The sequence below is a fragment of the Heloderma suspectum genome, chromosome 1 (assembly GCF_057233095.1).
Source record: "Heloderma suspectum isolate Gila_16-S chromosome 1, 16-S_ref, whole genome shotgun sequence".
Lineage (NCBI taxonomy): Eukaryota > Metazoa > Chordata > Lepidosauria > Squamata > Helodermatidae > Heloderma > Heloderma suspectum.
Window position 1 is genome coordinate 13,569,361 of NC_139458.1, and position 14,946 is coordinate 13,584,306.

A 14,946-nucleotide genomic window follows, 5' to 3' on the forward strand; every position below is an offset into this window, starting at 1 on the left:
GTGGACAAGCCATTATGTTCATTGCATATTGCTACAGTTTATGGCTGTGGACTGATGTTTAGGTTACAGGTGTTACACAGAGCCCCACCTAGCTGCAAAGTATGACTAAAAAAATAAAATTTTATTGTTACAACCACTGGTTACAACAACAACCACAGAGAAAAAAATATAAACAAAGAATATCATAAAATACAATAAGATAAAAACATATAAAAGCCAACAGTTTTCAAAGTATTTATTTATTTATTTATTTATTTAAGTATTAATTAGGTTTTCTCTCTCTCCAGGTCATAATTAAAAAGTGGTTCATTCCTTGTCCTTTACCACTAAATGTTGCTGTAGGGTTCTTCCAGGTATGCAGATTATTTGAAATCCTTCCTGACTTGTTATAGCGTTATATCTAATTCTTTAGATAATAATAATAATAATAATACATTATTTTACAGTAAAGTGATTAGTTGAGCAATAATTTTTAATGGTTTGAAATTGTACAAATGGTCTGGTTCAAGCTATTCTGGAGGCATGCATTTCTTTATAATTAGGAGTTCATACACCCAGGGTTCTACAACTTGTATGCTACACACTGGAGTCTTTTCAACATTAATACATGCAGATGCTCTGTACTAGGTGATCTGCAGGGGAAGATGTGTTCCTAGAAGAAACTTTTCATCTGGAGTACCTTATCCCTGGATAAGGGGGAGAATAAGGATGAGTTTGCACACATATTGTCAGCCATTTCTGCAGTGTTTGTGGTTGTAGTGGGCTGCTGCAGGGATAATTCAGCACATTGGGGTTGCATTGGGGCAGTTAAAGTGTACAGCTGCCACGTGTGGATAGGTGGGTACGGATGTGCTCTGTCTGTGAACAGGCTTTGTACTTTTATTCATAGGATTTTGAAGTTGTTTTAAAATTATGTGATTTGAAGCCAACTGATGAGCCTCATTGCATTACTTGCATGTTTCTCTTATTCAGGTTTCAAATTCCACTGGAGATTGTCAGCCAGCACTCTTCAATTTTTCCAAGGAGGTAATCTTAACAGATCATAAGAGTCTACAAAAATGTGTTTAAGCTTTGGGATATGCCAGAGCTGCTGAAAAAAAAATCTTTGCGTGTACTGCTATCTGTGCTAATGATGATAATTTGAGTGGGAATTTCTTATGTGTTTTAAGCCCTATACGATGCAACAAAAACTGAGGCCTAATTTGAGATCTGTACAATCCAGTTCTTATTTTTTTTAATTATTGTTTATTTATCTCAAATATGTTTCATGCCTTTCCCTAAAAATGCCTAAGACAGCTAACAACAGCAACAAAAAGCATGTCCTGTGGTAGTCCTCAAGTGGACCTGTGGTGGCCCTCAGGATTCCATCTTGTCTCCTGTGCAGAAAATGCTGTGGGAGGTTATCCGGAGTTTTGGGGTTTGGTGTCACCACTATGCTGATACCCAACTCTGTGGGCCAGCTCGCATGTTATATTAACGTATGGTTTGTTGTTGGATTAACTCTGGATTGTTTAACCCATAAATAACCCACAGTGTCCAGGTTTGGACATGACACTAACAACCTACAAGCAGGGCATTTGTAGGTTGTTTATTCAAACCCGAAACTGCTTGCATGTGGCTTGCACACTTCACGCTTCTCCACAAGTCGTGGGTTAATTAATTAACCCACAGTTTGCCACCACGATGTGCAAACCAGACCTATCTCTCCATCTAAATCCAAGGAAGCTGTTCAGGTTCTAAATTGGTGTCTGAGGTCGGTAATGGACTAGATGAGGGTGAAAAAATTGAAGAATAATCCAGATAAGAGAGAGGTGCTGCTGGTTAGTCAAGCAGCAGGTCAGGGAATAGTGATGCAACCTGTGCTGGATGGTGCTACGTTCCCCCTGAAGACTCAGGCTCTGTACTTAGCTATGAGCCTGGATGCCCAGATCTTGGCTGTGGCCAGGAGTGTGTTTCTGCAGCTGAGGCTAGTGCCAACTCCACCTAGAGATGTCTGATCTGACCATGGTCACACATGACTTAGTTACATTCCGTTTGGACTACTGTTAACACACTCTACGTGCAGCTGCCCTTGAAAGCTGTTCAGAAACTTCAGATGGTCCAGAATGCTGCAGTCAGACTGTTGACAGGGCCAGTTACAGGGTGCATGTGACTCACTTGTTGGACAGCTTTGCTAGCTACTGGTCTGTTTCCGGGCGCAATTCGAAGTGCTAGTTATGCCCTACAAAGCCCTATGCAGCTTGGGACCAGGCTACCTGAAAGACCGCCTTCTCCCATATGAGCCTGCCCAGGTTTTAAGATGTGGAGGGATGCTTCTCTCAGGACTGCCACCAGCGGAGGTGTGTTTGGTGGTGTTGTGAGAAAGGGCCTTTTCGGTGGCTGCTCCCAGGCTGTGGAACTCCTTGCTGAGGGAGGCTAGGTTGGCTCCCTCTCTGCTGTCCTTCCGCCAGCAGGCAAAGACATTTTTTATTCAAGCAGGCCTTTGGCATGTAAGCTGGTCTGTTGGGTTGGGTGCTGTTTTTCTTCTTTTTATTGTTGTGTTTTAATGCATTTGTTTTATGACTGTTTTAATGAAGTTTTTATTTTAAATTTCAGTTTTTATTGTCAACTTCCTTGAGTGCCATTTCCTTGGAAGAAAGCCAGGGTATAAATTAAATAAATTAAATAAACAATAAATAAATAAAACACTAAAATACAATAAAAACAACATATACCTCTTGAACAATAGTCCAGGGGATTGTAAAATAAATGTCAAATAGTTACAGATTTTTTTAACAGCATGTCTCTCTTCCTCTTCTTCTTTTTAGAGTGCTTATGCCATTCCAGTTATGGCTTTCTCATTTCTCTGCCATACATCAGTATTGCCAATTTATTGTGAGCTAGAAAGGTAAGATATAATTTGTAAATGCCTACCAGGTAAAATGCAATAAGGTAAGAGTACTGCCCCTTCATGGATCACTGCCTTGTTGTGGCGAAGGGGCTTGCGTAACTCAGTGAAGCCATAAGCTATGCCGTGCAGGGCCACCCAAGACGGACAGGTCATGGCAGAGAGTTCTGACAAAATGTGGTCCACTGGAGAAGGAAATTGCAACCCGCTCCAGTATTCTTGCCAAGAAAACCCCATGGAATGCATCACAGGGCTAAATGCAATGAATATGAACTTGAGCATGCTCTGGGAGAGAGTGGAGGACAGGAAGGCCTGGCGTGCTATGGTCCATGGGGTCACGAAGAGTCGGACACGACTTAACGACTGAACAACAACAACAACAAGAGTACTGCAATCCTCAGGAAATCTGTTTCCTCTTTCACTTAGTGAGAATGTAAAAAGAAATGCCAAATGTCTAATATAGCTGTTCCTCTAATGTCTTGAAACACCCTCTAGAGCAGTGGTGGGGAACCTCTGTTCCACGGGCCAGATGCAGCCTACCAGGCCTCTGCATCCACCCCACTGAGATCATTGACCTCCCCCCCGGATCCCCACCCCTCAGGAAAAGGGAGCCCAGCTCCATTGGGAAGTGTTGGCTCAATGTGCCTAGAGTGTCTTGAAGTCGTCATTCCTGATGGCTTCCCTCACCCCTTGCCATTCCTGGTGGGAAAGCCAAGGAGGGAAAGAAGCCTGCTCCTTTGGGAGACACCATGTCAAGGCACCTGGCATGCCTTGTGGCAGCAGCTCCTGACTGAACAGCTCTGAGCTGCTGTTCAGATGTTTCCTGAGCAGGTGAGCAGCAGTGGGGAGAAATCCCCACAATCACCCACCCACCCCTTGCTCAGGTGATCGCTAAACAGAAGTCGAACAGCGGAGAAAAGGGGAGTCAGCCAGCTTTTCCCTGCTTCTCAGCTGTTTCCCAGTCAGCTGAGTGGGGGTGGGGGCGGGGGCAGATTGCAAGGAAAGCAAGCTTTAAAAGTTCCTCTGGAATACTGGAAAGACCCCAGTATTATGAATACTGGAGTCCATTCCAGGACAAAAAGGGAGCTACAGCATTCTGTAAGAGCCCTGCAAGATCAGACTGGAGGTCCATCAAGTAGCTGAACTGTCTGATTCCCACAGTGGCCAGCTAGACACTTCTGGGGAGCCACAAGGAGAGCACGTGAAGGCAAGAGTTGTCCCTCGCTGTTGGTCTGGAATTCAGAGGCATGTTGCCTCTGAATCTGGAGGTTCCATGGAGCCACCAGAACTAATAGCCACCGATAGACCTTTCCTCCTCCATGAATATTTCTAATACCCTTTTAAAGCCGCCTAAGTCAGTGTCCATCATCTGTGAGTTCTGTAAATTAACACTGCATGCAGAAATACTTTCTTTTGGACGTAGCATTCAGTCAGCTAATTAAAGAAATGTGGCAAGCTTCAAACACCTCTTGAAGATGCGTTTGTTTACTCAGGCTTTCCCTGACTTCGACCACGATGTTGCTCTGTTTTACTGTTCTTGTTGTAAAGCTCTAAATGTATTCATTATGTTATATCGTTTTAGCATTGATTTTTATATTGTATGTGTTTTTATGTAAACCGCTTATAGATCTTAGGATATCAAGCAGCACAGAAATAACATACATACATACATACATACATACATATATAAATAAAAAAATAATAATTCAGAAGTTCCAAATCCCCTTTGGAAACTGACAAAATCCTTCTGGAGGCCAATCCAGAAACCCACTTCAGACTTATACATGGGGAAAAGCCGATATCCACTCGTCAACAGCTGAAACATGCATATATACAGCCTTTTCTTCTGCTAATGCCTTAAATAATGCCATATTTTTCTTCTGTATTTTGTAGTCCATCCAAAAGCCGGATGCTGAAGGTAGCCAACACAGGAATTGGTCTGAGCTTTCTAGTTTATTTTGTGTCAGCACTATTTGGATACCTCACTTTTTATGGTATGTTTCTCAAGGTATTAACTCCTTTTTACTTATAAAGGGTAAGGCAGACAGGGGGCTGATAGTGCTTTTTGCCTGGGAGTTCAAAATTAGCAGATAGTCAAGCATTTCATAGACCCCATAAATAGAGGGTGGGCAGTTTGGAGGGTCAGAAATTGGGAAGGCCTAGTGTAATACATAGTAGTCATGAATATATCTGGGACTTTCTTTCTGAGCCATCATACTGTGTGATTTCCCTAAAGGGATTGTGTTATTTAATTTGTGCATTTCCCCAGTTTGGGTGGGTGGGATCACCAAACCCAAGATAGTTAAACCAAATTCCATGCCTGAAAAAAATTCCGTGGAACTAACTGTGTATTAGGTTAAGTGCATGTAATGCAGTGGGCAATGAGCACAGGAAAGGCAGGAGCAGTGATTAGAAAGTCCCATTTCCCTGCTGCTGCAATGTTGCCTTCTGCCAGAATGGCATCCCCTGGATTTGTCAGTGTAGCTTTCTTCTCCAGCCCAGTTGGAAAAAGGCTTGCCTGTCCGCGGTCTAATGTCTAAAAGAAAAGTGCCAGGGATGATGTCTGCCTGGAAGCCTAGTTTCCCAATCCCCCTGTGCAGCTTGATATATTTTAGGGTGGGAATTGTATTTGGTCACCTTCTGTGCTGGACAGAATAGGCAAGGAAGGCAGGTTTGGGGGGAGGGGGAAGCAACAGAAGAAATAAAGTTAGACCAGCTGGGCCCTTGTACAGGAACCAGGAATATGGGGTAATTCAAATGTCAGTCGCCACACATTTTTGTAGCGTGGTAGGTTTTTAGCAGGAATATCTGCTCCTCTTTGAAGCGCAGAAATTTGCACACAGGATCAAGTGGTACCTCCTCCTCTCACCCGTTCTTGTCCCTTTTCTGTATATAGGCAAGCAGGTCATTTCCTGATTAAATCAACTTCAACTCAGCATTGCTCTTCACTGTTTCAAGACTTGTAGTCCCAAACTGGCCTACGGTCTGAACATGTGTAGAACTATTCAAGAGCCCAGGATAACATGTACACTTCATGCACCTGATGATGTGTACTTGATTCCATGAAAGCTTATGCTACAATAAATGTGCTAGTCTTTAACATGCCACAAGATTACCTGTTGGTTTTTGCTGCAACAGACTAATGAGGCCACTCTGGAAGGAAGCGTGTATCAAACCTGACTTGACTGAAAGTCAACTTGGGCTGTGAAAAAAGCCCACCTAGAAAGGATGGTCTGGCAAATCCACCTTGAGAAAAAAAAAATTATCCCATGAAGAGCTTCTCTTCTAATATACGATATGAGCTTAATTATAATTTGTGAATGGGGTGTCTGTATTCACCCTAAAGCTGGAATAGCAAAACCCCATTTTTCAAGTGATGATCACAACTATAGCCAGTGTGCTGTAGTGGCAAGAGTGTTGGACTAGGAGCTGGGAGATCCAGGTTCTATTCCCCACTCGGCCATGGAAGCTCACTGGGTGACTTTGGGCCAGTCACAGACTCTCAGCCCAACCCACCTCACAGGGTTGTTGTTGTGAGGATAAAATGGAGAGGAGGTGGATAATGTAAGCTGCCTTGGGTTCCTTGCAAGAGGAAAAAAGGCGGAGTATAAATGCAATAAATAAATAAATATAGCAAGCACGTGAAAAGGATGCTTGGAAGTTGTGCCTCCATGCTTATTCAACATTTACAAGCAGCAATAGGAGAAAAACTCTCAACAATGATCTTATTACCGTGGTTGTCTCAATTGGTGTAGGCCATAAATCTGGTCAGATTTTAGCACTCCTTACACCTCGGTGGCTTTCTTCTTTTTAAAGGTACATCAAAATACTGCAGAAAGTTGGTGAGTGACCCACTTAAAAAATGTGACGTAGTCTGTTGATGTAATGTAGACAGAAGTTCATTGTTGGTCATGTGGATGGTCTTCTTACCTGTGCCTTGACATTGACAAAACTCTGTACAGTACTGCTCTGTGTTCTTCGTTCTAGGAGAATGTTTTTGTCCTTTATCTGCCTTCGTATTCATCCGCCCCCACCCATGATATTATAAATAGTGTAGGTTCCTGGAGCAATGCATGTGTGCCAAAAGGAAGTTTTCTCTCAACACTACGTTGAAAATTCTGGATTAATTTCACTCACTGGGAATTTGATTTCTTTATGTAGTCATGGTCATTTAAGTGCATGAATATCTGTCTTGTGGCTTGAAATATGGTTTTAAATCATCCAAATGTTAGTACGATATGTACTTTCCTTTGCCAATCTGCCTATCTGGTGTCTTTTTTCTTTTGGATTGGGGCTTGTTTGGACTTAAGCAAGTTGATCTTCAGTGGAAAGTACCTTGATTCCTGCCTCTCAGTGGCCTGTGTGAGACCAGCTTCCAGAGCATTTATCATACCTTATAATATGTGAATGATGCTGGTCACTTATGTAACAGAAGAGTCTTCTTGTTTTTCATTAACAAGAAATATGGTAAAAGCATACTAGTGAAGATGTCAGGATGAGGCATGTGTGTTATTTGTAGTGTTTCAGGAAAGAGACGATTCTCTAAACATTTAATCTCCAATCTCTAAACTCCACCTATAATCCCCAGCACATATTTGTAGTTCGGGGGGGGGGGGGGGCGCTCCTGCAGCTTTTTCTGGCTTTTCAGGGCAAGTGTGCCAAGGTAATCTAGATTTGTCTTAGATAACCTGAATTCATATGAGAAGAGATGTCAGGGGGGAGAAGAAGGAAGAATTCTAATATTTGTAGTTGTAGCAAAATGGTAACAGTGAAGCCATTGTTCATATGTGGAAAGTTTCATTGAACAGTTAATATGGAAATGATGAGCTTGCTTGGAGCCTGGTGGCAAACCTCACAAAATGAATCCCTGAAATATTTGCTTCAAAGTATACATTTCCCTATAGCCTTCATACCCGCTTAGATGCCGTGAATTTGTTTTTAGGTTTGTTTGCTGCAATATTTGTATGCCATCTTTCTTGTTGCAAGCATTAAGTCAAGCCAATTTTCACGAAAGGAAGATAACCAAACTCACCAAAAGAGCTTAGAGTAGCCTTCCTCAGCTAGGTGCCCTCCTAGATGTGTTGGACTACAACGCTTACCACCCCCATCAAGCATCAGCCATGCTGACTGCAGGTGATGGGAGTTGTTGTCCAACACCTTTGGAGGGCACCTAGCCTTAGAGCTGCTTAGATAAAACACCCTATGAAGCAGGAGTAGTTTTTTAATGTCTTTCCTTATCGGGAAGGTTTTTACTTGCTTTCCAAAGAACACCTGTGCCATACGTAATTGGAAAGTACTGCAAAGATGTTCTTGTCACATGACACCTTGTTCCAAACTATGAGACTTTTAGAATGTTTTCACTGAGAACATGAGAACTGCAGTGCTGGATCAGAACGAGGTCTGTTCTGTTTCCAAGGGGCAGGTGGCTAGAGGTCTCTGGGGATGGCCTCCCACTCTTGCTTGCCCCCAGCTGCAAGATTCAGAGTCCAAGTAAGACAAGAGAGTTATTTGTGCTAGCAAAATTGCTCCACTTCATAGACTCTGTGCTTATAGGGACCAAAAAGGACATCAGATCAGAAAACCCCAAACACACATCCGCATCCCACAATTAGGTGGACTTAGGCAAGCCACTTGTCTCTTGGCAAGATCTATATGTCATTTAGATGATTGTTTTTCTAACCTCATTTGCTTCAGTTCATAGTTTTCAAAAAAATTCTTAATAGACAAACATCATATACATTGCCTTTTAGAAGTTAGAATCTGTTCAGCAGTTGATACTGGGAAATAGATCGGAGTGTAGTTGCCGTAGAAAAAAAGAGTTCTTCCCATTCCATTTAGTTCTTCAAAATCTTTTCTTTAACATAAGAGGAGCGGGTGGCTGAGTCCATTGTCTCACTGAGTCTAAATAGCCTCTTCTGTCATCCTCCATTGTTGCAGCAATCTTGTTGTACCCTCCCATTCTGTTCTCAATTAGCTGTTCTTTTATACCACCCAGAGTTTAATTTGGCGGATCTCAAAGGTCAAAAAGTTAGTTGTGCACCCCACCCACTTGCATATGGAAGAGACCCACAATGTGTCATCACTTTAAAAATGAATATTTTGGAATGCATTTTTGCCTGTGGCGCATTGTGACCTGAGCCTACTAACTCTTCTACACAACCATTTTGGCAGCACCAATAGAATGTAAGATCTGGGGCCTCTTTATGTTTTTAATGCTGCAGTGTGCATTCCATGGTGTGGTGGCACCTCCCGACACATCTACGGCCTGGTTCAGACATCACAGACACAATTCTCCAGACTTCCTCCCCTCTCTCATGCAGGTTCTCTTGATTAACACTGCCTCCAAAGGCAGTGTTCATAAACCCACTTCAAACCGTGATTTGGAAGAAAATTGCTGGCCATAGTTTGCTAATCTTGACATCATAGAAAACTTTAGTTACAGAAAACCAAGAAGTTGGAGAGACAACCCTTATTAGACAAACAAGCTTGCACAGCATTCCTGAACATGTTTTGGGGTATTATGTCAGACTAAGGTCCATGTGTCCATACTATGGCTCTTGCAGCTGACGTAAATGAACTCGAGGATGTTTGGAGGCTGCTTTAAGCGGCAGCTCCTGATGGTCTGTGTGCGCGTGCAACACAATCAAACCTACTTCATACAAACAGCAGGTAAATTTTTTGGTGAAAGCTTTAACAGGGAACCATCTTGGGTGTACATGTTGTGTAAAACGGCAAGTTAATAAGTTCTTAAATAAATTACTGATGCTCCCTTCCTCCTGCTCTGTCATCAACATATCTGCCCATGTGTCATTGCGTCCTCTGCAAGAGATGGATGTGTTAAGTGTCAACTTAAGACATAAACTTTCAGTTTATCTGGTTAGGTCTTAATGGCTTATCCCATGTTTTATTTGGTGGTTATATATTATTGTCTGTTCTAATATTGCTTTAATGACATAGTTATCTTTAATTGTTAAATGATCAAAGCTACCCTGAGCGCTGCTTTATCTTTGTTAGTGTGTTTTTACTGTGAAAGAGCAGGATATACATTTTCTAAACTAAACATTCATTTTGAGGAAGACTCTGCTGCTGCCAATGATGCGGAGGTGTCCCCCATCTCTTTCACAGGCTCACCTTGAGATACCCCAGCAAGCCACAAAGCAGCAATGGGAGGAGGCTGCAGGTCCCCCGTGTGGTCCAGGCTAGTGGTTGCCATTGGTGGGCTGTTGCTGGCTGACTACTGTTCCATTTGCTTCAGTATCCAGTGAAGCAGCAAGAGCCCCACTTCTAATGGCTCTTTATTTCCCCAGCCCTGATGGCATTGGTTAACCCCTTTTGCAGCCACCTGGATTAGAGCTGGCCCTCCAGCCTGAGGCAAATTCAAACTAAACTCTGCCACCTTCAAGGATGCAGTCAAGTGCCACTGAGCTTATAACTAGGGTGACTAATGAAGAAAAAAAAGGTGGTGCATGCTGCCTTTCCTTGAATAATGCACACCTAGTAAGACATAACCATGGTTTTCAAATGTTCTGCCCCCAGGGGACTCTTTCCAAATCAATTTGTCTGCCGAAAACCCGCCATCCATGCCGAAAACCCACCATACACTGATCACGCTACACATAGGACATCAGATGTACATGTCATCAGAGATTTGAGGAACATGTTCTAAAGTGCACTGTTAGTTCACATGGGCTGCCAGCTATGCCTGTTACGTAGGGTGGCCATGGGCAGTATCCAATGATGATATTCCGCAAACTCAAATAATTCTAGTGGAGCTCTGCTGAATCGTTCCATTGCGCGGGCAGTTGCCCGCTACGCTTACGCAACCAGTTGCGCAACCAGTTGCACACGCATAATGCAAAACTGTTTGCGCAAACATAACTTTAGTTGGATTCTTCTCTTGCGCATAGTTCAGAACCTAGTTTCCGCTAGCGCCACATCACTTGTTTTAATGGAATGACACAGCTGAATACTGCCCCATGTGTCCTACTTTAGAGAGGATAGTCCTCTATTTCAAGGGATGTCAGATAACAGTCCTCTGTTGGAAGGTGTCCTTGATTGGAAGGGCTGTCCAGTCCAGTCTGGTTTAAAATCAAAGAACCATGAGGAGGGAGAGCAGCAGGGGCCTTGACTTTGCCCATGCTCAGTTAGCAGACTGAGTAGGCACGCAGGTCTCCTGCTCAACCTTCCCTACGATGGCATTCCACTTTGTAATGCCCTCCCCATAGGAGTACAGCTGGTGCTGACGTTGCCATCTTTTTGGTGCCAGATGAAAACTTGTCTATTCCCCCAGGCATTTTAAAGTTGACAGTTTAGCCTGCTTTGCTTGTTTTAGCTGCCTCTGCATTGTTTTATGAAGATTGCTTCATTGTTTTGTGATATTGTATTGTTATTATTGTTTTTATTCACGTTTATTGTATACTGCCCTGGTATCCATGAGGTTGAAGGGAGGGTAGTCTAAAAATACTTTTAATAAAGAAGTAATTAAATAAATGGTGAGATGTATCCTATTTCTGTTTAAATTATAATCATTATTTCTAAATTTTCATCTATACATATAAATTACTATGTGCACCTTTTATGCAGATCTTTGTCCTCTCTTTTGTCAATGCATAAGTGGCCACCCTGCAGTTCGGCTGTGCTGCCATTCTCTGTGAACAAGAGTCTATAGAATGTGCCAAACTCTCTGGAATTGCTCATTGCAGGTTTAAAAGCAGTAGTGGGCAGGTCAGCTGTCCTTCAGAAAAGCTTGCCTGCCATTACTGATCATCTCCTTAAAGAACCCTGGATTAAAACTTGCGTGCAACAGCAGGATTCCCCCAGAACAGAGACTGAAAACCACTGCACTAACAAAGATTGAATTCATGTGGTATTTATTGTAGGAGTGAGGTCCAGCTCAGATTTTGATTTACAATCTAATAATCTTTTTGTTTTTAATTTCAGACCATGTGGACTCAGAATTGCTGCAAGGATACAGCAGGTACCTGCCCCATGATACTGTCATCCTGACAGTAAAATTGGGCATCCTCTTAGCTGTGCTGTTAACGGTGCCCCTAATCCACTTCCCTGTAAGTACTGCAAAAGAGTCAAAGGAATTTGCTACCCCAAGATATGTGGATGGCTTTAAAAGGGGACAGATTCATATAGGATAATGCTATCAGTGGCTACTAGTCCTGATGGCTATATGCTACTTCCAGTATCAGAGGGAGTATCCCTGTGTACACCAGTTGCTGGGGAACACGCACGGGAGGGGGCTGTTTAGGGATAGCGGAGAATTCCATCATGGACTCCAATGACGCTGAAGTCTAAAGAATCCGGGCCCCCGGAGTCTGTGGCGGAATGGAACACTTACCTCCGCCTCCCTGAGGAATCCTTTTTGGCCAGATCCTCCAGCTCCGGAGTTCCAGTGATACAGCCGCCATGCCGTATCGCTGGCTGAAGGGGACCGACTGCAGAAGCAAATGGCGTCCAGGACGCCATTTGTGGTGGTAAAGGCCTTAGTTTAAGGTAAATGCAGCCGTAAATGGCTGCATTTAGCTTCAACTAAGACCTTTATGGCTGCAAATGGCATCCTGGACACCATTTGCATCCGTGCTTTTCATTCACGCGATAGGCAACGCAAATATTTGCATAGCCTATCACATAAAACAGAGACGCAAATGGCATCCTGGATGCCATTTGCCGCCCTGTTTTTTTACGCAAAAAATGCAAATATTTTTGCTAAAAATAAAAATAAAATATTTGCATAGCCTATTGCGTGAATGAAAAGCACGGACACAAATGGCTTCCAGGATGCCATTTGCAGCCGTAAAGGTCTTAGTTTATGCTAAGTGCAGCCATTTACAGCTGCATTTACCTTAAACTAAGGCCATTACAGCTGCAAATGGCGTCCAGGACGCCATTTGTGTCCGCAGTCAGTCAAGTCCCCTCCAGCCAGTGATACGGCATGGCAGCCATATCGCTGTTGCTTCGGAGCTGGCCAGCAGTTCTGCGGAATCACCACGGAGCGGAACTGGCCAAAGAGGATTCCGGGGGGAGGAACGGATCGCCTCCCCCTGCGGGGAAATTCCCTATGGACCGGAAGGTAGGGAATCCGCCCATCCCTAGGGCTGTTACATTCATGTCCTGCTTGTGGATTTCTATCCACTATGTGACTAGCTGTCAAGGGCTCCTTGGAGGTCTCTCTCTGTCTAAACCTTGTAGCCAAGTCCAGACACAGACAAAGGGATTCCTTTCAAAGCTTTATTCTTCTTTTACAACTTAACAACTATACCGATTGCAACTAGATCTGAGCAGCACAGTACCTATGCCCTAAGTTGGAACAGTTGGTCCCCGTTTGAAAGGGAATTACTGGCAGACCCCTGAACTTAAGGACTAGGGAGAGTCCCTCCCCTTTTCCCTTGGAGCCTCTGGGCACAGCCGTTGTTTGCGCGCCAACCTGGCACTTCGCCTCCTTTCCGCGCCCTCCATCTGGCGCCGCTCTCTGCATCTGCGTCGCGCATCCACCAAGTCTGCTATCTGTGCTTGGTCACTCCCTGGACTGCTAACTAAACTAGGAATGCTGGTGGGAGGAATCTCCGTCAGCTGTTGGTCCTGGGAAAGAGGAGCGCGCTCCTCTCCCAGGAGCGACTGCTCTTCCTCAGAATCAGAACTACTCTGGGATTCTATGGGCTCAGTGTCCACCCTGACATCAGAATGCTGGACTAGATGGACCTTGGTCTGATCCAGCACAGCTGTTCTTATGTTGGTCCAGCAAAATTAACTGTCCTAATTATTTGCAGTTCTCTCCATCTAGTCTTGGCTGTCTCATCCATTTGTCAAGTGGTTGATGAGAGTGCTCATGCTTGCGTATGTTCTGTTAGCAGCAGCAGAGGAATGAGGCATAAACCACTACGCTAATTTGTGCCTTTCAAAAACAGAAAAAGAGTTTTAGATTTGAGCTGACTCACAGCATCGCTTGCAGTTTACAGAATGTGATACTCCTAGAATTTATTTGATTTCTTTTTTGTTTTTTTCCTTCATATTTGGTTTTCAAGCAAGCATGTATTTTAATGAGGTCAGCAAAAACTAGTTTTATTATTGATTTCCTGCAGGCTCAAAACACGTTTTTCTCCCTCTCTCGTAATGCTAGACCCCAACATCATCCAATGAAACTAAATGGTGGGAGACTCAGAACAGACACGGAAGTACTTCTTCGCACAGAGCATCGTTAAATGATGGCCATAACGTGGATGGCTTTAAAAGGGGATTAGAAAAATTCCTGGAGGATAAGGCCATCAGTGGCTACTAGTCCTGATGGCTTATGCTACCTAATCATCTAGAACAGCCCTTGGGGCCAGTTCACACATCATGCAGAAGCAAATCCAAATTTACCACCTCATCTGTACTCAACGTAAAGCTAGAGCTAATTGTGGGTCCCATACAACTTAGGTATAGGCTTAAAACGTGTGATGTGTGAAGTAGCCCAGAGTCACTTCACTTTTCTCATAGTGACAGTATGTCAACCCTTCGCATGAGTTAACAATTTTTGGTTGACAACAGTGTGGATGGTGCTTTTTTGTTTGGCTTTGTTTTGCTTAAATATCATGAATGTAATCTTTCATCTTTTTCTATTGCTCGCCTGACGTGCTTTCATTTTTCTCTTTTGAATTCCACAGGCAAGGAAGGCTGTAATCATGATTTTTTTTTCACATCTTCCTTTCTCCCTACTCCGCCATATTCTCATCACTTTGGCAATCAATGCAACCATTGTGTTGTTAGCAATGTATGTGCCTGACATCAGACACTTCTTTGGAGTAGTTGGTAAGGTTGCATGTGTTTTTGACCCCCAATTCTACATATTAAAAACCCTCATATACTGGTCTCACTGTGACTAACAAACTTTTGTCACATCTTTTTCAAGGTTCAACCACATCAACCTGCTTGCTCTTTGTATACCCTGGACTGTTTTATCTTAAGATTAGCACAGAAGACTTCATATCGCGACAGAAGCTTGGGGTAAGATACTGGTCTGAGTTCTTTTGTTGTGTTTTATAATGCCATTGTGAAAAGTAGACATTGTT

At 43.3% G+C, this 14,946-nt stretch overlaps 1 protein-coding gene across 3 annotated transcripts in view; it reads left to right on the forward strand.

Annotated features, from left to right (window-relative positions):
• SLC38A6 (solute carrier family 38 member 6) overlaps positions 1–14,946 on the forward strand; it is a 79,719-nt gene that overhangs the window by 62,639 nt on the left and 2,134 nt on the right. Inside the window, exons 9-15 of one of the 3 annotated variants that reach the window (XM_084836506.1) lie at positions 288–353; positions 973–1,026; positions 2,808–2,887; positions 4,781–4,881; positions 11,828–11,952; positions 14,542–14,686; positions 14,787–14,881. In XM_084836506.1, the coding sequence (XP_084692632.1) occupies positions 288–353; positions 973–1,026; positions 2,808–2,887; positions 4,781–4,881; positions 11,828–11,952; positions 14,542–14,686; positions 14,787–14,881 (666 nt within the window). Of the gene's footprint in view, positions 1–287; positions 354–972; positions 1,027–2,807; positions 2,888–4,780; positions 4,882–6,703; positions 6,730–11,827; positions 11,953–14,541; positions 14,687–14,786; positions 14,882–14,946 lie in introns of all 3 variants that reach the window. The other 2 variants (XM_084836515.1, XM_084836523.1) reach the window with 2 other exon arrangements.